At 38.5% G+C, this 26,463-nt stretch overlaps 1 protein-coding gene across 2 annotated transcripts in view; it reads right to left on the minus strand.

Annotated features, from left to right (window-relative positions):
• MRPL39 (mitochondrial ribosomal protein L39) overlaps nucleotides 1-26,463 on the minus strand; it is a 399,341-nt gene that overhangs the window by 369,911 nt on the left and 2,967 nt on the right. For both annotated transcript variants that reach the window (XM_044071359.1, XM_044071357.1), the window contains exon 2: nucleotides 23,532-23,738. In XM_044071359.1, coding sequence (XP_043927294.1) covers nucleotides 23,532-23,738 — 207 coding nt within the window. The remainder of the gene's footprint in view (nucleotides 1-23,531; nucleotides 23,739-26,463) is intronic.

Here is a 26,463-nt window from a genome sequence, read left to right on the forward strand (position 1 = left end):
AGACAGAACCCATATGGTAAGAGTTTCAGGAGCTAGGTCTGACTCTAAACTGGTTACAAGTGCCGTTCCCCAGGGCTCAGTCCTAGGACCTCTCCTGTTCAGCATATACTTCTCAGAAGTACAGGCAAGCACAGGATGACTATGGCTGACCAAGTTCGCAGACGACTGCAAACTAGGGGCTATAATTGACTCTCCGGCTGACACAGACATCCTCCAAAAGGGTTTCACTGAGACAGATCTGGTGTCAAAACCATGGCCTCAAGCTAAATGCCAAAAAGTGCATAGTCATCCCCTTTGGGAAAAACAAAGTACCCACAAACTACCACATAGGTGGTAGCCCCCTAAATATGGAAGACGTAATAAGGGATCTGGGGACCCAATAGATAGTAACCTCTCCTTTGATAATCACATTGCCAAAGTGGTTAGAAAATCCTTCTATGTGGCCCACCTAATCACAAAAGGGTTTGCATCCAGATCGAAAGAGGTCATTGGGCCCCTCTACGCATCACTCATCAGACCCATCATAGAGTACAATGCCCCATTTGGGATGTACCTTACAAGACATCTGCAAAAACTGGAAAGACCACAGAAGTACCTCACCAAGAGGATCACTGGCCTCAAGCAGATGCCCTATGCAGCTCGACTGAAGAAACTCCAGCTGTACTCTGTTGCATACTTCCTACTCAGAGGTGATCTCTGCCTGACATCCAAGGCCATGTCCAACCCAGAACTGATGGACATGCTCCACCTAAACAAAACCATATCCCCTCAAGCCACATGCTCCAGGGATCTAAACCTCACCACAACAATAAATTGGACATGCTGGAGGCATAGATTCCTGTCCCAGAGACTTCCCATGCTGTGGAACAAGATTCCAATTTACATTAGGCAGAGCTCCTCGCTAACCCTCTTCAAGAGAAACCTTGATGAGTGGATGGGAAACAGAAAGTTTACCCCGGGGATCACTAAAATGGCTCTGCTGGACAGAGGCACAGGGAACTAATCTAAGGGGGCGGCGAAAGCAAACACATTCCGGCTAGGCTTATAAATGCCTTCGGGCAGATAGCCTAGTACCTATCTATAAACATAAATCAAAAGGACCTTTGTGGACATTCAAGTTGCTGCATATGTCTGGTCAGGTATATAACAAAGAGGGCAGTATACTCTGATGAGTTTGATACGGGCCGAGTACAATGGCATGATGACCTCTCTGGACCTAGAAGCCACAACCTTACCTAGAGGATGAGCAACACAAGAAGAATTTTCTTAATACCCTGGAAACACGTTGGTCAAAGGCTGGATTACTACCTACAAAGTTCCCAGATCCCTCACTAGTTAATCAACTTGAAGGGGTGTTTTTACTGATGACCTGTTTACCCAGAGTGTCTGACATCCTAAAAGGTTCTATAATGCATTTCTTGGCAATGAGTTTTAAGTCAAGGCTTAGACACCAAGCATTTGTCTGTTGGACCTTCCTGAAGGGTGTTCTTATCTTAGGAGGGATTCAGCGGCTGCTCCCAGTTTGCAATCATCTGCAAACTTGGTCAGCCAGAAGCCATTGACAATGGCTTTGACCTCCAAGAAGTAGATGCCAAAGAGGAGTAGGTCCAGAATAGAGCCCTGAGGCTCCACTGGAGATCAGCCTCTTTGTCAAGTTGGCATCACAGATCTTAACCTCTTAGGTCATATCCGTGAGCCAACTAGCCATCCAGCATGTTATAAAGGGGGTTAACAATGCTCCAGTGGGGTATTGCATAAAATGCTTTAGCCATATTTGGGTAGGCAGTATGCACAATTTTCACCTCATCCATTGCCTTAGTGACCTAATTTTCCCCTCATCCATTGCCTTAGTGACCTTTTCAAAGAAGAAGTCCACCAGGTTCATTAAGAGTTACCTTCCTCTAACAAAACCAAACTGGGATGGATTCAGTGTCTGGAGGTCTTCTATGTCCTTGATGATAATTTCCATGATAATTCTTTTCATGGCTTTGCAAATAAGACTAGTCAGACTAATGGGTCTGTAGTTTCCAGGATCTATTAAAGGTCCTCCCTTATGAAGAGGGATGACCTTTGCAGTCCTCCATTCTCATGGCACAAAGCCTGTTTTAAGACTATAATTAAATAGTGATGCCTCCTGATAAGTCATACTTTAGATGGTTCAGGAGACATCATAAGATGCTACTGGAGGCCTCTGAAGCGGTGCTCTTGGCACTAGTGAGAGCAGACAGTATGCGCTCCCTAGTTATAGTTACAGGGGATTTGTTGGAGAGTACTTCTTGGGGGGTGGTTGGGGGTGATAATGGGTAAAGTTGGAACTAAATTATCTGCCAGCAGGTTCAGTGAATGTGACACCATTACCCACCAGCTCAGCACATTGCTTTGTGCTGCCCTTAGGGTTTCTAACATAGATGAAGATGGCTTTACAGTTATGGGAAGAAATTTTAACTTCAAAGTTGGCTTTGCTTGATCTAATTAGCCCTTTCAGTTGCCTATTTAGTTTGATGAGGGAGTTTTTATCTTTATGGGAATTACCCTTCCTGATTTTTCCCAAAAGCTTTAGTTAGTCTTAATTTTTTCGGCAATAACATAACTAACCCACTACTGCCCCAGACCAATATGTCACAGGACTGACTGCTGTTCTAAACTTGTCAAGATAGCAACTTGTGTAATAAATGGACAGTAACCTGAAACACAGATAGGAGAATGAGCATAGAACTTTTATACAAAAAGTACAGATGTGTGACAGTACCCACCATAACCCCTTGATATTTGAATAGTATGATCATTCCTCTAGGAGATTCATAACATCAATAGGATTTAGCTAGATGTGGGTATCAGTCTTCTAGTCAGATATCCCTGGGAAAAGTAAACTCCTAATGGCTGGCAGCAAGAATTCCAATAGCAAAGAGTGCAATTCAGACCAACTTCTGTGCTGTTTGGTGCCAGAAATGCCTTGCATACAGTGAACCAGCTGCTCTTTGAGCAACCTGTAGGGTTTATAAAAAGTTGTGCCCCGTCATGGTAGAACTAATACTGTACAAAGCACACACTGCATACTAACTAAAACATCAAAAGTAAACTGGGTTAAAAGCATAAATAGATAAACAAACAAGCACAAGATGCAACACTAATAGATAGTAGACTTCGAGCTAAAATCTAATGGAATTAAAACATTATAACTGAAATTTGCTCTGGATACCTATGTTACAACTACATGTAGAAATAAAAAATAAAAAATAAATCAACTTCAAAACACAGCACTATGTGATCCAAAACCAAGAATACAGCACAAAAGAGAGGAAGAGTGGGAGCCCATACTTCAGCAAAGATCCTTTTGTTGGAAGGATCTCTGGCTATGGTGAGGGATCTTACGCAACTACCCTGTATTCATACAGATCACTGCAGCAGGAAATTCATAACACAAATAGCAGTATACCCCCATATCTGAGATAAGAGTGAAAGGTTATTAACCTTATCCACTACTGCAGCAGGCAATCCTGCACTAATTCTTAACTAGACATCAAACTTAAGGTGACTGGAAAGGTAGCCAGGTTTGAATTCAAACCACCAGTGATTGACATTCATGTGTGTGATCATTAATGTACAACTGGATAGTTTTCCCCTAGAAGGACAAACGGCCAGAATACCAGGGATTTCACCTCTCCCAAGTTGCTGTGAACTCAACGATGGTATATGTAAGTAACAGTTGTGTAAATGGTGCAACCCCACACATTGAGGGATGCAGGAAGAGGCTTAACTTCTTGCAAAATCTGCCTTTTACCCATGACTTTTCACTCCCAAATACTGTTCACATATGTCATCTTTCTCTCACTTGTGATCACTTGTGTAAGATGGTGACAAATGATATGAATATTTATAAAGAACCATTTGACATGTCAGTGACTATAACTATATGACCAAGAAGCAACCCCACAGATACTCTGGACAGAAACATTCTTGCGGAAGTTGCTGCAGTGAGTCCTAAAGTCCATAATCAATGGTTTGCTTCCCTACATTTTTCATAGCAAAAAGTAATTCAACTGACAAACCATTTGAAAAGGGTGGACTCAGCCTCTGGACAATCCTTCATAAAAAGCACAAATAAGTGTTATGTTTGGCCAATTTACTTTTGATTATACAAGTGTGCATAGTAGTTGGTTCACAAGTTAGGTTACCATTTGAGGAGAAGGCTGCATTTTCAACAAGTGCTCAAGTTTACTCTCGCATCTAGAAGACATGGCAGAGGTCAAATAACAGTCATCCAACAGGTTTGTGTGTGTGTGTGTGTGTGTGTGTGTGTGTGTCTGTCTGTGTGTGTCTGTGTGTGTTCGCCTAGTTAGTGTTGGGATAGGCTTCAGCTCCCCTGTGATTCTGAACTACAAAAAGAAAGCATCAGAAAATGAACACATGATACAATATCCAAGTTGTTGCTTACATACATTCAGTGCAAACAAGATTCTCCCACCCTCAATTTCTTTAAAGGGGAAGAAATAGTTAGTTTAGAACCCAGTTAAATCACAAATAAGGCATTTGTTCTTAGTGACGTACTGTTCTTACAAAAGACACCATAAGCTTCTCAGCTTCTCTGCACAATAACAGCTGTGGCTCAGAAGTCTTTCTGACTGAATTGACTGCCTCCAAAAGAGGAGTTATCTAATATAGGCATTAGAGGACAGGTGTTTTTGCAGGCTCAAAGCAGATGTAGTGTTAATGTCACAATGATAAAAGTTTTTTCCTAAACTGTAGATACTGAAAGGTCTGTAAAATCTCAGGTGCAGGACTTCCTTCAAAACCTGCTTTACTGTTGTGTACAATTCAATGGGATCCTTTCCAAGGCAGCAAAGAGAAACACCTGGCAGGGGTACTTTTGTAAGTGGAAAAAGCCAAGCCTTCACTAAACAAGTCGGACATACTACAGCACCTAGGGGAATGGGGGGGGGACACACTAAGTAAGAAAATATACAAAAAGCTAAAACTGAGGAAACTTACTTCTCTTGGATATATAAGATTTCCTGGTATAAAGTATCTTTGCCTGTTCAAAACAGATAGCTCCTCATCTAAAATAGTGGCTGTGTGTTTTCAACCTGAAATCTTCTAAGTTGTTAGACAGAGATAATCAGGATTCAGATGCAACTTTATTCACCACACACACACACACACACACACACACACACACACACACACACACACACACACACACACACACACACAAGCTGATTCAGTACTGCGCTCCAAAGGAAAACTTGGACTGAATGGCCAAATAAATGGACATACAAATACTAAGTCCGAGATGGCCATTTCTCAAAATACTGCCTTTTCTTCAAAACGTACAACAACCTCATTGGTAGTGTATATAAGTTTGGAGGTGTAGGAGGGATTGCCCCCACATCAGAGGGTGCGGGGGGGGGGGGCAAGCACTCTCCCATGCACAAAAAAGAAGTTGCAAGGAGAAGAGACTATATGTTTGATATTCACTCTTCTCCTGCATTCCAATACTCAGCATTATAAGTGGCAACATTTCAGCAGGAAGCCTGTACAGACTATGACTAGAGTTCAGGAATGAACCCCAAATCCTGGAACTGCCACCAAAGAGGAAGCAGAAACAGGTGCTTACTTGATGATCTGCCACATAACAGCTGTACTGTCCAAAACAGTCTGTACTGAGACTATAACAATGTGAGGGACCTTACTATATACAGGCTTCAACCATCTATCTATGACAGTACCATACGGGAAAGGTTTCAATTTGCTTCCCGAAATTATAAGTCGAAGGGGGGGGGGGTCCTTGTGTACCTTTGGGATACCCACGATGGTGGCCAATTCAGGAAATTCAACTTGCAAATAATTATACATGTTAATATCTATCCTATTATTTAAAAATAATTCCTCAAGAAATAGATCTATATGGTGATATCCTATATTGACTTCATTGAGCAATATAGTTTCATAGTTACCAGAATTGTGGAAGACATTGTAAATTTCACTGATGTAGTCAGTGCCATCATACAATACTAAACTTCCAACTTTATTTGGTTTCATAACCTGTAAATTTTTATCACTACATATGGCTTGTAGGGCCAAATGTTCCCCCTTGCTCAAATTAAATTTAATTTTGGCTTTCCTACAGCTCGTATAATACTTGTACATCTCGTCAATAACTACTTTCTCAAAGGCCACTAATGTACTGTTTGTAGACGGCATATATGTACTTTTCTTTTTGAAGTCATTGTTCTGAACTGTACTTCCATTGTCAAAAAACTGTAGACCCAAATTCAGTTTCCGTAAAAATAACTTGAATTCTATAATACTATCCACTATATCAAATTTCATATTAGGGACATATTTCATCCCTCGTGAAAATAATAAAAAGTGTTCCTTTTCAAGCTTAAAATTAGTATGATTAAAAATGTAAAATCTCCATAACTAAACTTCACCTCAGTGTGTTAAATAATTTCCAAATTCGAATTGCTTTGTGTTGTACCTCGTTCTGTTTGGCTGTCTGTACCCTCTGTGTACATATTCCTGATCCCATATCTCGTCCTGTGCCCCCCCCCCTGCCATTTCTGGTGTGTCCTTTCTAAAAATTGACCTTTCTTATTATTATTCCAATTCTTATTTCTTTGAAACCTAGAGTTGTCCCCAAAAGTATTGGTAACAGTCTCTTTAGTCAAGTCTCTACCACCAGTGTTATTCTGCGTTTCCCATTTGTATGACTGTTTTGTGCATATTGCTCTAGGTCCCTTTTTAATTTACGACATTTTCTGTCAAATTGTTTAATACTATTCTTTTCTACCCAATCGTACTGTTTGTTATAATAACTTTCCCATTCGCCAAACAACAAATCTTGTAAAAGACACTCATTCAGTTTATATGTACACACACACACACACACACACACACACACACACACACACATTATGGAATGGCTCTATGGATGAAATGAACACCTTTTTACATGATTTAAACACAGCCAGTTGTGGTTATTGTGTCTCTCGGCTTTTCAAATACAGCCAGTGATTGTTTTAATTTCACATACAGTGCTAGTAGGACTGATATTCCATATCTGGACACATTTATATACACCACTACAGTTGGTTTTGAATCAAGAATTTATAGGAAAGACACTTTTACTAATTCCTATTTGGAATTTTCAAGCCATCACCCAATGAGTGAAAAACGGAGTATATTTAAAGGGCAATGTATAAGGGCTGCACGTATGACCTCAAACTATTTGGAGATGGTGAAAGAGTTGGAAAACATTGAAGATATGTTTAGAAAATGTGGCTATTCAAGTAACGCAATAACTGATATTAGTAATTATGTCCAGAAATAATGGGGAAAAAATACAAACCCTTTTAGGGGTAGGTTTAGGTCTTGAGGGTGACTTACATAAGAACCCCAATGAAACATTAGGTAACAATAGTAGTGGTACTAACTACAGGAGGGCTTATATTTTAAAATATGGTCCACACACGAGAGGTATACAAAAAATAATAGGAACCAATTGGAACATTTTGAATAGTGATGTGGATGTGCAGGGGAAATTGGGTGACCAACTGTATTTTGTATATAAAAGGAGTTCCAACTTGAAAAAGTTGTTTGAATCTAGAGCATATGGAAGCAAAATTCTTGTGACACAAGATGGAACTAAGAAGTGTGGGAATTGCAATCAATGTTTTGCTACATTGGAAGATAGTACATTGGTACTAGGAAATTCTAACTGTACACTGGTCAGGTTTAAAAATGGTAACTGTAGGACACAGCACTTGATTTATTTAGCAAAATGTGTAAAGTGTCTTAGTTATTATGTAGGGAAAACGGACAGGTGCCTTAGGAATCACATTTATGACCACTAATACAGCATTAGAAAGGAGGATACTAAAAATCCACTTTATAGGCACCTTGAAGCAAGCCCAAATTGTGATTTATTTAAATTTGCCATATTGGAACAAGTCAAAGTCAATCCCAGGGGAGGGAATGTCAAGATTAAACTTGGTGCAAGTGAGATTAAATGGCAGATTTTACTTAATGCAGCAGTATACCCAGGTATTAATGACCATATTTCTATTAAACCAGTACTTGAAGCAAGAATCTAATCAGATGATGGTATTCACCTTCACACATATATATTTTATACATTTTATCTATTTATATGTATTTATTTAATACATTACTTGATTTTACTATTTTTTATCACAATTACAGCACTTTTTTAGTAAATAGTGATTTAAAATGTAGAATTAATATGATATTAAGCTTTTTAATGTAGTTAGTGCACTTGTTTTTCTAGGCTTATTGAGATGTTGCAATGATTGGTCAATGAAATGCATATAACCCAGCTGAAATTTGTTTGTAGTGTTCTATAGAAGTCTACTTATTGTAGATGAAAGAGCTTAACCAGTTATGTATTTGTTAATAATAAAACATTTTACTTCAGTTGTGTCCAGTTCGTGCTACTCTGCAATTTATTGGGACCGTGATACATCAACAGCGGAATTTTTATTATTAGTGTGTTTTACTGTTGGGTTGATTTCGCTGTACTATCATTTATCTATCTACAATGACAAGTAGCCTAAACTATTTTAATAATGTTCAAGCAATCAGCCCATTCTTCTTTGAGAGTTGTAAAAAAAAACTTCCAGCATCAGGTATAAAGTATGTATACATGTATAAAGAAGATCACAATTGTAAGTTATTAAGAAGCAATTGGTTGGTGGTTCCAGAAAGTAAGACCGTCTTAAACAGAACAATGAAAGATGAATTCTCAGTTGTGATTGGAAAAGATCCACTTTTGGATACCCTGTTTCTTTATCAGACTCAAATATGTTTTTTTTTTTTTTTTTGTCCAATTCCCACTAACAACACGCTGACACTTATTACTTAGGGAATCAGCTATACTGTTTTGTAGGTTTGGAATGTAAAGGGTCTGCAGAGTTAACTTGACTCCTGTTAGTCACTATAAATGATAACGGTATGCACCTGCTTGGTGGTTTATGTACCAAAATGACCAAGGCATTGCCTACAGCTATACAAAAGGTCTTGGCTGTAAAGTGTTTCGAAAGATTTACATCTGAAGGAACTACTTCCATTTCTTGTATATTTATGTATTCTTGGCTCTAGGAAAGAGCCCAATGTCCTTCTACTTTCAGTTCTTTAAAGTTGTCGCCCTCAAGATATAATCTGATGCATCCGATACTCAATGTCCCATATGTGAAGGCATATAATAATAGGAGACTCACTTCCCTAGCTAGTCCAATCATGGCTAAAAAGGGTCTTCTGACCAATTTGCAACAGCATCTCTGAGAGCTCCAGTGTCACCTTAACTCTTGCTATTTAACCTCGATAAATGTTTCTTACCAAGGTTATGAAGACCTCCAGAAAACCCATCCTTCCTAATAATATATATAAATATTACTAGTCAGACCAGTTGAATTCCTTTTTGGTATCAAAAGAAAACAACAGCCATCTACTTATCTATTTTCCCTGCTTCCTGTATTACCATCAATGTCTGAATGACATTATTGAAAGTTCTCCATCCCCCAGTAAATCCACAATGATCACTCCCTACCAGTCTCAAAGTAAATGAAGTCAAATCACAGGTAAACCAGATCATTCAAAACAAGAGAGTGTGGCAGCAAGACTCACCACATAGACATCATCATGAATACTTTATAATCATGGTTTAATACTGTAACAGGTCTAAAGGATCCCAAAAGCTTTCGCACTTTATGCAGGAATACTATTATCCTCATCCTTCATGACTAGGAGAGCATCACCTTTCTAGTACACTGTTCATTAAGCCATGCAATGCTGTGCTTAAATGTCTCCCACCCCCAGTAGCTTAGCAGGCAGCACACTCACCTCTGGTATAGAAGGTTGTGGGTTCTCGTCCAACACCAGGTAGTTGGGCTCATTTCCCAATACAGACAATGCAAAGCAGCATAAGGGAGTGCTGCAATCCCAAGTATAAAATCCTTCAGATGAAATGTTAAACCAATGCCCTCTCTGCCCGAGCTGATGGTAGTTCAGGTGGATGTTAAAGATCATATGGCATGTATTGAAAAAAGTAGGAAAATGGTGCCCTGGTAAAATTTCCTCTAGTAAGTAAGAAACCATCTCAGCTCTCCCCTGAAAAGAAGTCATTGGCCTAGTGGGACTAACCTGATCAAAGAATTCTACATAAACAAATAAAATATTTCTATTAGGGCTCCATCCAATCCGGGGGACTTATCAGTGGCTTCTATAACCACTGCTTTCTTCATCTACTCCTTAAGTGTCTCGGATCAGACTTGCATCCTCTTTCTTAGGCAGATGTGGCATGGTCTCAAGGAAGTTTTGAATAGACTGCTTCTTCTGCCTAGCCATCCCCTCTCCTCTGTACAGTCCCTCATAACACTGTCAAAATCTCTGAGGATGCCTTATCTCCTTGTCACTACCTCCTCCCTTTCCTCAGTCTTTAACTGCATTATCATTCTCACTAACTTCTGCTGTCGGTGCTGTGTTGCTAAAGCAGTTATAACCCTTGAACTATTTGTGTTAAATAGTTCCTTTTCTGCCACACCCTACGCTCTCCTAATGCTAGCACATCCTTAGAAGCATCCTTTTCATACTCTACATCTTTAATATTTTCTCTTGTAATATTCTTACCTTCTCTAACCTCAGTCTCATTTCCCTATCTCTTCTCTTTTCAATATTAATCCTTTCTTGCACTCTCTTCAGCTCAGTTACATGCAGAATAACTAATATAAAAGACCTATTGGACCCATTTACCAAATCTTTTGACTGTTGCTGTGACATCCCTCCTCTGAGCCAGTGATCAAGGAGCCTCAATTCTCACCATTGACACCAGTGGGGAACGTTCACTGAGAAAAGAATAGACACACACAGTATTTTCAGATGCAGCTCTCTGCACCAAGCACAACTTCCCTTAAGAACACACAGAGAACCCACACTCCAGTTCTGGGGCTCATCTCTCTCTCCAGGCCCCAAATAAGACTTCCCACTGACCATTACATAGCTAGGTCCTTAGTCAGGTGTTTCAAGCTATGTCCTTCACCACCTTCTCTGTGAAATCAATGCTCTCAGTGTTCCTGTCCAAAGTAGCTGGCACACACTTTGAGATTTGATTTTGACACACAGACAAACAAACAGACAGACAGACACACACACACACACACACATACACACACACACCTGGGAAAGGCTGGCACAGCTTACTCATCTTGCCACCTCCACCCAGACTATAAGGTAGATTCACTGCTGTGAGCCAGCTACTTTAAGGCTCTTATCAGGGCACCCAATTACTCTAGTAAAATTAATACTTATACAAATGGTAATGTTCAACCAAGCAGCAAGACTTTCAGGGGCATGAAACCACATTGCCACCAAATAGATTCAATTACTCTCAAAGGTTAACATATTTTCTAAAACACCAGCCATAATGAAAGGTATAAATATATTTAATAATAAATAATAAAATAGAAAACATGAAAATACTGAATAGCTATTTACAATAAACACCAGAGTTTCAGTTCACAGGAAATAAAAAATATAAATAAAACACAAATGGAAAGATTCAGACAGATGCAAAAAAAAACAATATTTAAACTAATCTCACTATATTTTGCTAAATGACTGAAGGATTACTGTTCCCTTTTTACTGGCTAGAGCAAGGCAAGACGAAGTGGAGGAGTGTCTTTGTTGTCAGGTTCCAAACAACAGAGTGCCGAGTGCTACTATCACACATCTCACTAGTATATAAATACAATTTCAGTGCTGGCTACAGGATGACATCATATCTGGTCACCTGACTCTGCGGTTCCCACACTACACCCTCACTAGAAATTGAGCCAGGATCTGGCACAGATGTGTCACAATACACACAAACAACTTTGCTAAAGCTTAATACAGCATCTAGATGCTATAAGACAATTCCAACACTTCTGCCCTTCCTTCAGATCGGCTTTTCATAGACATTGCTTCTCTGGCTGTATTCAGACCTGTAAGACAGAATCTTTATGGCCTACACCAAGTCATTTAATTTTAGGCTATTTTTCTTAAGGTTAGCTGGGGCGGAGCTTAACCCCTTCCCTTCTATTAAAATATAGTTACAACAATACAGCCTAACATATTTATTTTCTTTCCAGCAGGACCCACTGTTGATACATTTTAACACAAGCAGCTTTAAAAATCAGTTTGCTATTCAAATGAGATATAAAATTCTTTACAAAACTCCAGCTAGGTACTCTGGCATATGTTACACATGCACTGCCCTACTCTGGCACAGCTGGCACTATCTCACATAGTCATAGCTGTCATAAATACAAAATATCTCCAATGTTACTTTCATTTTCCTGTGGCTTGAAACTTAAATTACACCTTTATAAATGCGTGGTCGGAGAAAAAAAAAAAAAAAACTGGTTCTGCAACATACCCAGTTACCTTGTTTATGCCTCCCTTGCTTACTAACACATTATCTAGATGAGAGCACTGTACATACCTCTCACTATAATACATGTACACACACACGCCACCCAAGAAAGTTAATTTTATATAAAAAAAAACAAAAAAAAAAAAAAAATATATATATATATATATATATATATATATATATATATATATATATATATATATATATATATATATATACGGGTCTACTTGAAAACACTGACACGCCAAAACACCGACGATGAGAACACAGAGACTGGAAGATCAACAACTGAGATAACCAACAGTTTAAAAGCATGAAACTTCACATGCTTGAGAAACCACAATCAACAAAACAAATACCTTTTCCGAAAAAAACACACACACACAAAACACAAGCACACCAAAAACCTTACAAACCTACACTAAACCTTACATACACAACTATCTATGCACTAACCTTAACCCAAACCCTAAAGTCTGTCACTATCACACACTTACCTTACCTGCACCCTAACCCTAACTCACTTAACCTGCCCCTAACCCTAAAGTACGTCACTATCGCACACTTACCTTAACATGTCGGTGTTCTCAGCATCGGGCTTTTAAACTGTTGGTCATCTCAGTTGTCGATCTTCCGGTCTCGGTGTTCTCACTGTTTTCAAGTAGACCCATATATATAAATAAAATGTATATGTATGTGGGTCCCCTTCAGATGATCAAACTGATCGAACTTTTAAAAGTTTGAATATCATATGGCCAAGACCATATGATCGAACTTTTAAAAGTTCGAACGGTATGAATGGAAATCTCTGTACAGCGCGGAATGGGAAGATTTCCCTTTTTTCCACAATGTAGTGTGATCTCCGAGTTGGTATATTTAAGTAGTGGGAAGTACAGGGGGGCTTGCCCCCCTGCTAGAAACATTTCATTTTTTTTTTTTTTTTAACCATGTTTGAACTTCTGAATGTTCGATGTTATTCTCTGTCATATGCAATTCAAACATTTAAAAGTTCATTCATGTGAAGTAGACCCATATATATGTATGTATGTATGTATACATGCATATATTTATATGTATTTATCTATAACCACCAGTACCTGGCCATCTCTCACTTGCCCTATATCCACTAGCCCCAACATGGCTAATAAACTTCTGTTTTTTCTTTCCATTCTAGTTAACCCAACAGTTCCCATTCTACCACTAGCATTTCTCAGGATAAAGCCTATTTCAATCGTGCACTACAGTTTGGGTTCCCTCATGAAAGTGAATATGCTCTTATACTTACCTTCTAATAATGTTTAATTTTGTCCTGGGCTGTTTGTTTAAATACATATATTCATATTATTATAATTTTTACTTCCATGGTAACCTCCCTTCTTACCTGCCATGCAACCATCTTCATCTTCTAGTACATGCTCCACATCAAGCTGCAATCCTCTATCCATGAACAAAATAATCCCTCCCCTCCTCTTCTCACCCAAATTATTTTGGCCATTATTCCATATCACCTCTTTTTTAATATTTTATGGTCTTATTCTAAATGAGTCTCCTGTAGTGCAAGGACGTAGCCCCATCCTTCCTCCCTATATTTAAGACTCACTCCCACTTCACAGGGTTCATTAGCCCATTCACATTCCATGATAATATTTGCAGACACTCCACTGTATCTGTGTGTCTGTCCACCATCATTCTCCCTTTTGTCTTAACTGCTTCCATTTCCCCCATCTCTACTCGAAAATATTTCCCACTTCCCCTATTTATTACGCTACCCCTTTCTAAAAGCGGCCTTCAATTCCTCTCCCCCTTCTTTCTTTTCCTTACTTGAACACTAAGCAGACAGCTGTGAATTTCTGGAACTAAAATAAGTTCAGAACCATAATTAAAGCCAAATAAGTTTGCAAACTATATACAATTCTATATCCTCATCTCTCCTAAGGAGTGCAAACCTGTTTTGCTCAAAATAGATTATACTTACTGCTTCCACACCAGCAATCCATACACTATCCTTCTAATGCTGATTTTCCTTTATCTGTGTTTTTTTATTACATGATAGCCACTTCTTCCTAGTTTTCATTTAGTTGACATAAATCCACCTATTTTGACTTCCCCACAAGCTGTACCACTGTTTCAAACCACCTCTCCCCTTTCAATTACATTTCAGTTTGTAAATAGCACACATTTGCAGACTCCTTTTACATTCCATTTTAATAAGTGTATTTATTTATTTATGTATTTATTATTTGTCTTTGTTTATCAGGAAAGTTCAAGTGGGTAATACAAGTTTTCAGCAGAGGCCAGGGGAGAAAAGCTGCATTTGCTTACATTGCATTATACCAAGTTCCAGTTAAACACAGTAGTTACATTTATACACATACAGTAGCTACATTTATACATTCTAAGATTTTTCAGAGGTAAAATTTGCTACAGAGAAAGCCCACATGCTACTTAGTGGATTGTACAGGCAGTAGTTATGTATAAAAATTGTTTTGTCATTTTGGTGAGAGTATTCTGTTTAAGAAGAGCATTTGGAGAGTATCATACTGTGAGCACAAAGTCTTAACCTGGTGAAGAGCATGTGCAGGACCAAGACTGGTTAAGATGTTGTTTAAGCAGTGGTTTAAAACTACTGTGTTTGTTGGAGTTTTATTTGTGTGGAGATACTAATTCCAGGGTTTTAGCAACGTATTCGGAGTACAGTGAGTCTCCTGCAAAATTATTTGACTTACTTGTGAGTAAAACGAATTACTGGAACGGGGGTCCCTTGGCTGGGCAGTAACATGTTTTGTAGTGCAGGGCATTTTTCTGGATTATAAATGGAGTGTGTGTGCCACAGTTAGTTGTGAATATGTTAAGTAGTTGTGTAGTTCAAGCCAGTTTAATTCTTTTAAGCTATGACAATAGTGGGTCTTATGAGGGAGATTGGTGACAAATTTAGCTATTTAATTGTAGCGGGAGGCAAGTTTCTTTCTCTGAGTATTGTTTCAGTTTGTTAGGATAGGAGTTGCATATAAGACAGCTGGCAATAAGAAGGTGGTGGCTAGAGTTTTGTTGTGGTATTTGTAACAAATCCATTGATCCTACAAAGGCAGCCTAGTTTCTGGTGTGTAGATTTAATGGTGTGCAGTATATGATGACCTTTATAGAGATCACCATGCATTATGAAGCTTAGAAGTTTACTGTGAGTTACAGTTTCAATGACAGCATTATTTACTGACTTTATGGTAAAAGATTGCTTTTGATTCTGGCAACTTTTTGAGGTAAAAAAAAGCATTAGTTTTCTTGGGGATGAGTAGGTGGTTTGATTCTTTGAGCCAGGATTCTACAGAGAAGAAAGATTTTTGGGTAATGTCTTGGAGCTTATTTACTGTTGAGGCTGCACATATTAATGTTGAGTCATCTGCATACTGAAAAGCTATCATAGTGAGTGGAGGTTATTAATAAATATATCAAATATGAGAGCACCCAGGATAGAGCCCCAAGGGGCACCTGCAGTAACTGGTTGAAAGAATACGTTTTTATAGTTTGTGCTATATTTTCGACTACCTTCCCAGTTCAACCACCCCGTCACATCATTTTCATTTCCTTCTACTTTCCACTGAACGCAAGAAAAAGAAAGAACAAGAAATCGCAAAGTATACGCCACCAGCATATGGCGAGTCCTTTTAGAATATTTCATGTTGCCCCCTTCCAGCTACAATAAAATCTGACAATGGGCGTGAGGCTTAGCACTTCTCAGAATATTCCCATCATAATGGTACTTTCCTACCCCCTCACATGGACTACACTAAAGCAAGTGTTACCATGCTGCATCACAGGTTCTCTCAGACTTCAAAAATATTTATCTGGCCCCACTGAGATGCTCTGGCAGTTTTTAACCTTGTCACGTGATACTTATATATGGAAGAAAAAGATAAATAAAATGTATCTATTTGTACTAGTATTTGCTGTATATGGTTGGAAAAACTCTGCTGCCACCCCATGTTTTAGCTAGCAAACACAGACCTGGAAATCAACATATCAATTGCAGCTATGCTAACTGCTTTCCCAAAACTCTTTCCAACTCAACTAATACGAAACAGTTATCCACGTGTTCTTTTAAACTATGAACAATTGTTTCATCCCTCTGACGGCCTTTTCTCAAGATACATTTAATGCATTAACTGCATCTCTTACCCAAGCAAGTCCTGTGTCACTTAATATCATTGTTCCCTCCCTTGACGCTTCCTCTGGCTTATCAAAAATATGTGCACCGAATGGAAAGACAATTTTCATGCTGGCCAAGTAAGTATTGCAACTTAAAGTGAAGATCCCTTTATTCATATTGCCATTAGACAGAGACAAGGCCATCCTTCTTCTCTTTGAAAAAAAAATGGTCCATACATCTTTTTTTGCATGCCAACTTCATCCTCACCTTCCAAACCTGTGTCAAGAGTTGCTCTTTCTGCACATATGACCCAAATCTTACCAGTAATTGCCTTGGGAATCATGGATTTAAACAAGTGGGTGCCCACTACACGCTATCTCCAAACCCATCTTGCCTTCTGGAATTTAAGGCCACTAAGCCATCTGAGCACAAATCTCATGTAGTCCCTTCCTTCCATAACTTCTGGGAATTCAAATAATGCTTACATTCTTAAATCCCATGCAGTCCCTGCCTTCCATACCTTGTGGGACTCCATTGATCCTTGCATTCCTACATCTCACTAAGTCTTCATAATCAACCACAGCTGCATTTAGTAGATGCAGATGGTAATCTTGCTTTAAACCCCTTATTTTCCTCACTAAGTGCGATGTATCAGAATGCTCACTAACTACTTCAGATACGTTTATTATCCTGCCACTTTCCATACCAAAATATTCTATTCATAAATAAATTATTGTGTTACTGGCAAGCTTGGACTGTGTAGACCTCAATGACAAGATAAATAGATTTTTTTTTCAGTTTCTATCCATATCATTCATTTAAAAACACACAAGTAGTATTTGAGATGAAAATTTCAGTTTGCTTTGCAATGCCAGATTGGTATAGTGCGATGGGGGCTTGCTCATTTTTAAGTTCTACTGTGAAGCACAACAAAGAGACACACCAGCATCCTGATTTATTGCTGGGACAGTTCTGACTGCTCACATTAGGCTAAACCCTTTCTATGATTCTAGGTGAGAGGTCTCTGGGTCTGCAATTAGTCGAGTTTCACATGAATCCTACAAAATCAAGCATGTTTCATGGGAATGGTTGATTGATTACTCAATTTATAAATACATCCTCAAAATATCATGAAACGATTATGAAAGTGTGGTATAGCTTATGGCTTAAGCTACTCCAGCATCAAAACTTGAATAAACCATTTGGAGATATACTTTCCGGTAGATAATTTGAAGTGAGCTTTCAGTAAATAATGGGCTTCCACAAAGGGAAGGACATTTCCATGAAGAGCCCACAGAGAGAAATATTACTTATTAACCTCATCTGTGTCATAACCCATGTGAAGAGACCAGATCATCATCAGAATCGGAGGAAGGATAAGGAGTGAAACACTGAAAGTTTTGGTGCAGCACTGAATTTGTTACCAAATCAAAATATTGTTTTACAGTCTATAAAAATATCAGCCTTGAATGTTCAGAAAACTAATGTCTAACCCTCTGATGCCCTCTCCACTACTGGCAGGGTTCTGGGTGTCTGCTCACTGTAACATGCAGCAGGATGGAAAGCATGCATCATGTCTGGTGATGTCCACTGGCCTCCTGATGCCTCCACCATAAAAGCCAAGAAACCATGAGAAAAGGGAGTGGGCATCTCTGCAGCCAAAACAGTTCAGATTTAGCAACAGGCACATCTGGGTGTCTGGCAACTACTGTCCAAGGGTTTAAAGTTCCATTCCAAAAGTCAGAAAACTTCAAAATTGGAGGCTATCTTTAGTTTTGCTTTATAAATGGAGGCAACCATACCTTGAAACTGCTCCTCCCCCCCCCCCCCCCAACAACCCTGAGCTAAAAATATTACCACTAAGAAAGATCAGGTGAAGTAGTGGAGTCTTTAGCTTCAAAGGTGGGTGGGCAAATCAGGGATGAACAGGCTTCATTCTCAACACTACGTTAAGCGTTACTCAATTCCTGACCCACAGAAAGCTCCAAAGAGCCCAATTTCTAAGTTTTTTTCTTTTCCTTAAATAGGTGCACCGTTTTTGTTTTTTTCTAAGACCAGAAGAGACAATCAACAAAAGATGAAGAAATACAAACTATAAAAACCTGTCAGTATTTAGCTTTCATGGCTGAAGTTCTTTTAATTAAAAAACATGTGAGCAATAATGTAACAAATACTGCAAATAAATTATTTCAGGGCAAATCTGACAGTCACAAAAAAATCCAAAATATGTTGGTGGCTTATTCTTGGGAAGCCATTAAAAATAAAAAACATCACTTAGAAGAATTTTTCAGTCAAGACCAAGACATGATCAACAAAGTAAAGTGATAAAACCAAACTGGAATGACTATTTAGTTCAGCCAGCAGAAAAGAAATGACCAAAGAGTGTGATGTGCTCCTTTTATAACTGGGCTGCCCTATAATGGCCATAATGCAAGACTGCAACTGCACACTCTTACTGATGTTTGACTGCTATTTGGCCCCATGGTGCAGGGGGAAAAAGCCCCAGACAACCTGTGTTTGATTAGAAGTATGGGTGCTGGAGGGGCTGCAGGGGGTTGGATAATCGAAGTAAATAGCTGATGCCAGCTTGCCCATCCGGAGAGGAGGTCTGCACAGGCTCACTGTAATAAAGCAACATTAGTAGCCTGCTGAGGTCCATGCTGCATAAGCAATGTGCTATTTAAATATGAGGTTGCTATACAGAGAAGTGTGCATACACCTCCTAGAGTTAGCGACTGTGAAGCTTGCAAGGCTGCTTTGGGATGGCGGACATTAAGACACACTCCTCTAAAGCGTTACAACACTGCACCAGAATCTTCAACCTCCTCACTAGCCCAAGAAATAGGTTGGGTTGAGCCTGAGAGGGCTAAGGCAGGTCCAGTAGATTGGGTAAATTAAGAAAGGAGCTAGTGGCAGCCAATTGTCTACTGTAAAGAAATCAGCTGCACGAAGGAAAAAAAATGTCTGACTGCTCATTTCGAATCATATATACTGCTTCCTGCAGCAACAACCCATATACACATCAAAATGTTTTAACCACTGCCCATGATTATTTGTCTGACCTCTCTTAAAAAATATAATAATAATAATCACAAGTTAAAACTCATGAATCTTGCACCAATTTAAGACTAATTATTAAATAAAATACCAGGACAGCAGCTTTCAGGCCATTAGATTACGGGAGAGTTAACTCAGTAAAATCATTAAAAGCAAGAAAGACACCATGTGTGTAATAGTCTCCCTTTAAACTTGTAGAAGGCTATGTCAGCAAATCTTAAACAGACTGCATCTCATACAGACACAACACAGCTTGGATTTAGTAGTGAAATGCACTACCCAAAACCAAAGGGGGGAAAAAACAAAAAAAAAAAAAAAACAATGCAACTGCATTTCCTATAGTTCAGTTACCCTACTTTATACAGACTATTTTTTTACAGACATAGTGTCTAACAATCTCACATTCTTCTTCTTGCCAAATCTAGTTCACAAAGTTATCTGCCCTCGGCAAGTTATCTCAGAATAAATCACAACACTTGATGCTTTTGGGAACGTCAAATGAACACATTTATTTGAGATACTGAAGACATTCTGCTTTACATATTCTTTTGCTCACATTTTACAGCCAATGAATGCAGCCTCTTGGGCTTATATTTATACAGGTCCATGGATTTTAAAGATGCCAAAGAGGGAAAGGCACAAGATAATGGGGCCACTCACTCCATTGCTTTTGGCACTGACCATGAAGCCCTTAGCATACTATCACAAATAATCCATAAAGTAATGGGCTTTAGTTGCACACACAACAATCACATAGGTAGTACTCTTTACATACAAGGTTATTTTATTAAGAGATAAACAACATTCTTCACAGAACAACAAAGAGAACTAACCTACAACAGATGCATTACTTCCAAGCACAGACTGGGAAATCATTCTTGTTGATATGAATAAGACTTCTCAAAAGCCACTAAAACCCTCTACATTATTAGCCAACGCATCTGCAACTTTACACTCAGACAGCATACATCCACCCAAAATCTGAAAAAACAGGCCTATGTGGAGGGATTACAAGAACAAGAAAATAAACTAAACATGACAAACTTGGTAAATCTGTAGAATCCAAATACAAACCATACTTAGGAACTATGTCAGGAAAACTAAACTGATTTCTTAACAGCAATACACAGCAAAGAGTCTACAATAAGCTCCGTACTAACTTTAAGGAACTCGATGATCAACTGTAATACACTCAGAAGAGGAAGTGGACGTCCTTATATTAACTACATCAAATAAAAAAAAAAAAACAGCTGCAAAAATGTTAATAAATCTAACCCTTTGTGGTCCAGACAATGCCAAGGCAGCAGTTTCTGGAGTACTTTTAATTTACTTATTTTCATTTGATTTATTTGTTGACAGGGTAAGCCCACTGAACACAAATATCCCATTTCAGGGCAACCCAAGATAACTGCTTGGTTAAGTGACCTGTCACATAGGAGGTGAATGGAGGTGGAGGAAAGCAAGCCTTGTACCTTTGAATACAGAGGGTAATTCAAAAAGAACTCAGAACCTTAACCCTTTGTAACTGCCAAGAACAGAGGATAATCCAGCTAAAACACTGAATATTTTTATTAAACAAATTTCTAGCAACAAACATTCATCTGCTCTCCAGCATCTAGCTGTAGTTGTGCCAATATACAAGGAGGAGGGGAATGCATCTTATCCACACAGCCTTGTACCCGTAAGCCTCACATATATCTTGTGCAAAATCATGGAAGAGAGTACAATGAAACTTATGCTAAAAAATGCAGGTTACCTTTTACTAAAAAGCATACAGTAATATGGATTTGTGAAGGGGAGATCCTGCCTGTTCAACATGGTAGTATTATTTAAAAGAGATGCCACTGCAAATGATGATAGTTTAAACATGCAAGTTACATCCATGAATTTTGCCAAAAGCATTTTACATCATCCCGTAAGGATAACACTGAAAAGCTGACTCAGGTTTAATGCCAGTAATTATGGAATCCGGTTGCTAAACAACTTGTTAAATTGGCAAACAAGCCACATGACCTACTGGTGGGGTCCAGCATGAGCTATGTTAAGACCCCCCCTCTTATTTTGCTTTTCTTCACTGACAAAGGTAGGAAAAAGTACCAAAACATACTCACAACCATATACTAGGAAGCTGCTGCTAATAACCACAGAACGTAGGTCTGCAGAACTCAGCTACTTTATGTAGCCTGAAGGTCCATTAGGATTCTTTCATGTATGCAAATTTACAGCACAGGGTCACCATACCACAAAAGAGCAGCTACAAGACAGTGATTGACAATACTGGAAACGTACCTATTCATAGCATAAGTGCTAAAATGGAGTTTCAAAGCACACAGTGATTCTAATCTAGCAAGTAGCAAAACATTTACAGGAGATCAATGCTCTTAGGAAGACAAGTTACAACATTAATCTACTGTTTCTGCACTGATTGTCAGAAGAATACTCACCACAAAGTGCCAAGCACTACTGTGTGCACTTCTGTAAATAAAGCACATACAAACACAAAAGAGAAAAAAAATCCAGTATTGTTTTCCATGTAACACCACTCATGTTCACCAAGGCTGTAGCTGATCTGTGTACTACCCTGGTACAAATTATTACATACACACACACACAACACACGCACAGTCTCTACATCCTAGGTTGAATACATTGACAGCAATACCAATGTATCAGCTGAAACTTAAGTCTTGAGGTTAAAATTTCTCTACTACAATCCAGCAATCATACAAATAGTTACTCCTCACAAACACAAAACTAAGGTATGCAAGAGTGCACGAGAGTGAGCATGTGTTTATATGCGTGTGCATACATAAACATGCATAGCCCGACTGAGGACATGCAGGTTACTTTAACCACAGGATGTAGCTCTGTAAATGGTTTGATGGTGAATTAGCAGAATGTCAAAGGTACTACTAGAAAGAATATTTAGTCAAGGGCATATGTGAATATAACTATATATATATATATATATATATATATATATATATATATATATATATATATATATATACATATATACACACACACAGTAATTTAGTCTTAATTAAATAAAGTACTAACTTACTTAAAAGCTCAGTTGCAATAACATTACATGCAGTCTACACCCTGACAACTTGGAAATAAAAGATTGTCAAGAAATTAAACTACTTAACAGTTTCTTTACTCCCTCCCCCAAAACACAAAGTTACCATGCTTAGTATTTAAACTACTGCAAACACGAAAAGTCTGAATGTCAGAAATAAATCAAAAACATATACTGACTTAATTGCACACCAGATAACCAGTGTCCAGCTAGCAACACGAGTGCTACAGACACTGGAGAGGAGGGTGGGAGTGAGCAGCTGATGCCACTTCCCCCATCTTTGGGGAAGAAAGAAGCTTGGTTTACTACACTGGCAACATCTGAAGGAGTGCAGGTGTACTTCACATAGCAAGCAGGTGAGCCCTTTATCCAGGAGGTTGTGCTGTGTGGTAACAGTAACTCACATCTTGTTGTGTCTTTCAGTAACTCACATAAACTCCCTAAAAGCATCACTCCTGGAGTACATAAGCTAAAAAAGGAGTGGAGGTAAGAATCGCCCACTCCCTAACATCTAAATCTTGCCTCTACTAGGGAATGAATGGGCCCAGAGGAGTCTTGTTCTGATTGAAGAATGAACTGGTACTTGGGTGAAAGAAGGGGAGCCATTAGGCAAATTCTTTGAAGCAGCAAGGAAAGAAATATATGTAGAAAATTTGCACCTCAGTGCTACCAAAAATTGTGTCTGTTTATGTTGTACTTCAGTCAGATGACTTTCATGAAGTTGCTTTAAATGCCTGTAAGTTAATTATTGTTCCACAGGAAAACTTGTTAGTGAAATTATATTCTACTCTCAAGATTTAAAGAGACAAATGACTTACGCATAGCACAATTATAAGGTGTGGATAATCCCTTGTTCATGATAAATAAAGCACCAGGATCTGATGTGCCAACATGCTTGACTTCAATCTTCTCAATACGAGGAAATAAAGATTGCTGTCGACTCTTCTCCTTATTGAAAAGCTCATTGCGCATCTGAAGAATTTCTGCACTAGAAAGTCGAGATGCTAGTGAAGCTGAAGCAAATCCTTAAAACAAAAAAGGTAAAATATATATTGTCATATTTAGAATGAAAAAAGTAAAATATATATGGTCATATTTACACTGAATTAATACAGGTGCAACTGATTATATGTTCTTCTCTCCATTTACTTATGACAGTGCTTAGCTAATTTGTTCAGACCACACAGCAAAACTGGGTTTTCTAACTCGGACTACCAAGGGGCAAAACGACAGTTTGATTACTTGATTGAAGGAAGTTAAAATCTTTTTTTAAACATCACTCCTGGATCATGTAAAACAAACACCTTGTCAAGGTCAATAAATAACAAACCAGTAAAATTCCCCGGTTGTTTAAAACTAGTAAACCCAAATCCACACACGTCCAGAACACGCTTGTCCACAAGTAACAATCAAAGTAAATTACCTGCAAAAACACTCTTTATTTTAGTTCATCGGGGGGGGGGGGTATGTTTTTGCAAGTAATTTACTTTTTGATTGTCTCTTGTGGCCCAACATGTTCTGTGGTTTGGTTCTGCACCAGTGTGGATTTGGTTTTCCTATCAAGGTCCTTGAGGTGAGCTGCTATTCTGTAAACAATAACTATCCTGAGTGTTCAAACTTAAAAATAAAAGTTCAGAAAAGTGCTTTTCCACAGCCATAGCTACTTACCTACGATACTGATCTGTGATGATCTAAAGAAGCCTAGCCTTCCATTCCAAAGGTAATTTTTTGACCCCTGTGTTTTGTGTATGAATAACCCAGAGGAACCACAACAAGGATATGTTGGGACATTTACTTGTTACCCCACCTAAGAAAGACATGGGTGCTAAACTGAGGGTGAACTTGCTATTAACAATCCATTTGTCCAAATTAAGTTTGAAAAAACAATCCGTTTGTCCAAATTAAGTTTGAAAAGTGTAAGGGAAATACTTTGCTTTATGTGGAATGGAAGATGGTACCGTAGAAGTGGTATTCTCTGTGATAAACAGGAAACATTGAAGAGATAGGTATGTATGTATGTTGCAAAAGAGACTGACATCCCTTGAGAAGGTGTTCATGCTATCATTCGACTTGCAAATGTTTAACAGGTCAAAAATCATAGTCTCTTTTGAGGCTCTATACACAAGGCACAGGTTGCCTCTTAGCAGCCTGTATGATACAGAGGAGTATAAGGCTTTAAGATGGCCTGCATAGTTTTTGTGATTTATACCTTTGATTTTTTTCAGTTCAAAAGCACTGCAGTCTTTCCAGTTATGACAAGTGATTGGAAAGGTATATACCAAAAGGGGCATTATATTAAATGATCGGCCTAATTAGAGCCTTGTACAGTGGAATGATTACACTCCTGGACCTGGATGCCACACCTTTAGATATAAGCTGTATAATGAAGAAGATGTTCCTTACAATAGTAAACATGGTTATTAAAGCACAACTCGCTGCCTGCACAGACTGCCAGAAAACCCGACTACAGTATCAACTTTCAGGGATGTGAGTTAAATTTGATATTTGTAAGTCATGCTTGCCAAAGGACACATTACATTTCTTAGCATTTAGTTTTAGTCCATGGATTTAAAACCAGCTATTTGCTTGGGAAAGGCCTTCTTAGAGGATCTTGGTGTCCTCTGGAAAGCTAATGATGCACCAACTATACAGTAATCTGAAACTTGGGCAGCCACAAACCCTTAACATTTGCTTTGCCCATAAAAAGAAAATGCCAAACAGAAGAATCCAAGAACTGAACTCTGGGGTACACCATTAGTAACAGGTCTTTTGCAGGATGTACAGCAGCCTACCCTAATTTCCTAGGTTCTATTTGTGCACCAGAGTTAGCTACCAAACAAGTTACATAGGGATTTGTATTCTTTCTCACCCTAAGAACACCCCATCTGCGACTATTTATTTTAATTATTTAATCTACTTTTTGTTCATCAGCTTGGTCCTACTAGACCTATTGCTTGGTTTCATAAAAAATATGAGGTGTTTTACAAACAACAAGAAATTTAGCTATGAAAGATATGAGGAGTACTTGCTGCAAATTAAACTCTAGAACAGAAAGTTTTATCACATCATGAGCTTCTACACAATACCAATATTCCTTTAACTACTACTGGTGCCTTTGCATTGTTTCAGCACATCTTCTTTCAGTGATGCACTATTTTACTACTTGCACAATGTTAATTTACAACTGCTTTAATGACAGAAGGCGCTTCAGAATTACTTGCTTTTCCTAATCCACTGACTAAAGCTGAGTTGTCACGTGGTCTTTCACTCATTGTCTCCACTGATAATCCCTGACTAAAACTCACACTTAACCAACTAAACATTGTTCCATGAAAGTGGAATCATATGACCAACAAGTTTAAAGTCTTAGATGTACTTTTCTCACCCCCACTCACTGTCAATGTATTTCTATGTTCCAGCAGATGCTGTGATACATGCCTAAGGGAAATAAAAGTTCTGTACTTTCCATAATGAAAGATCTAAATGAGCAGGTCCATCATTAACAGTAGAACTAATATCATTAGTCATTAGGGCAGTCTGGCACTTAAAACTTCCCCAGATTACCAACTCCCTCCCCTCTATCCATAATGTACTGCCTAGGATCATTCTCTCCAAACCTTTCACATGCTTCACAATCTAGAAAAAGGGTAAATATAAGTTTACAGACCAAAGAGGAGGAGAAGGAAGGAAGGAAGGAGAGTGGGTATGTTAACACATTTGTGCCTATACAGCTACTAGCCTTAATCATGC

This window comes from Protopterus annectens, chromosome 5.part0, assembly GCF_019279795.1.
Source record: "Protopterus annectens isolate FY-2018-M chromosome 5.part0, PAN1.0, whole genome shotgun sequence".
Taxonomy (NCBI): Eukaryota; Metazoa; Chordata; order Ceratodontiformes; family Protopteridae; genus Protopterus; species Protopterus annectens.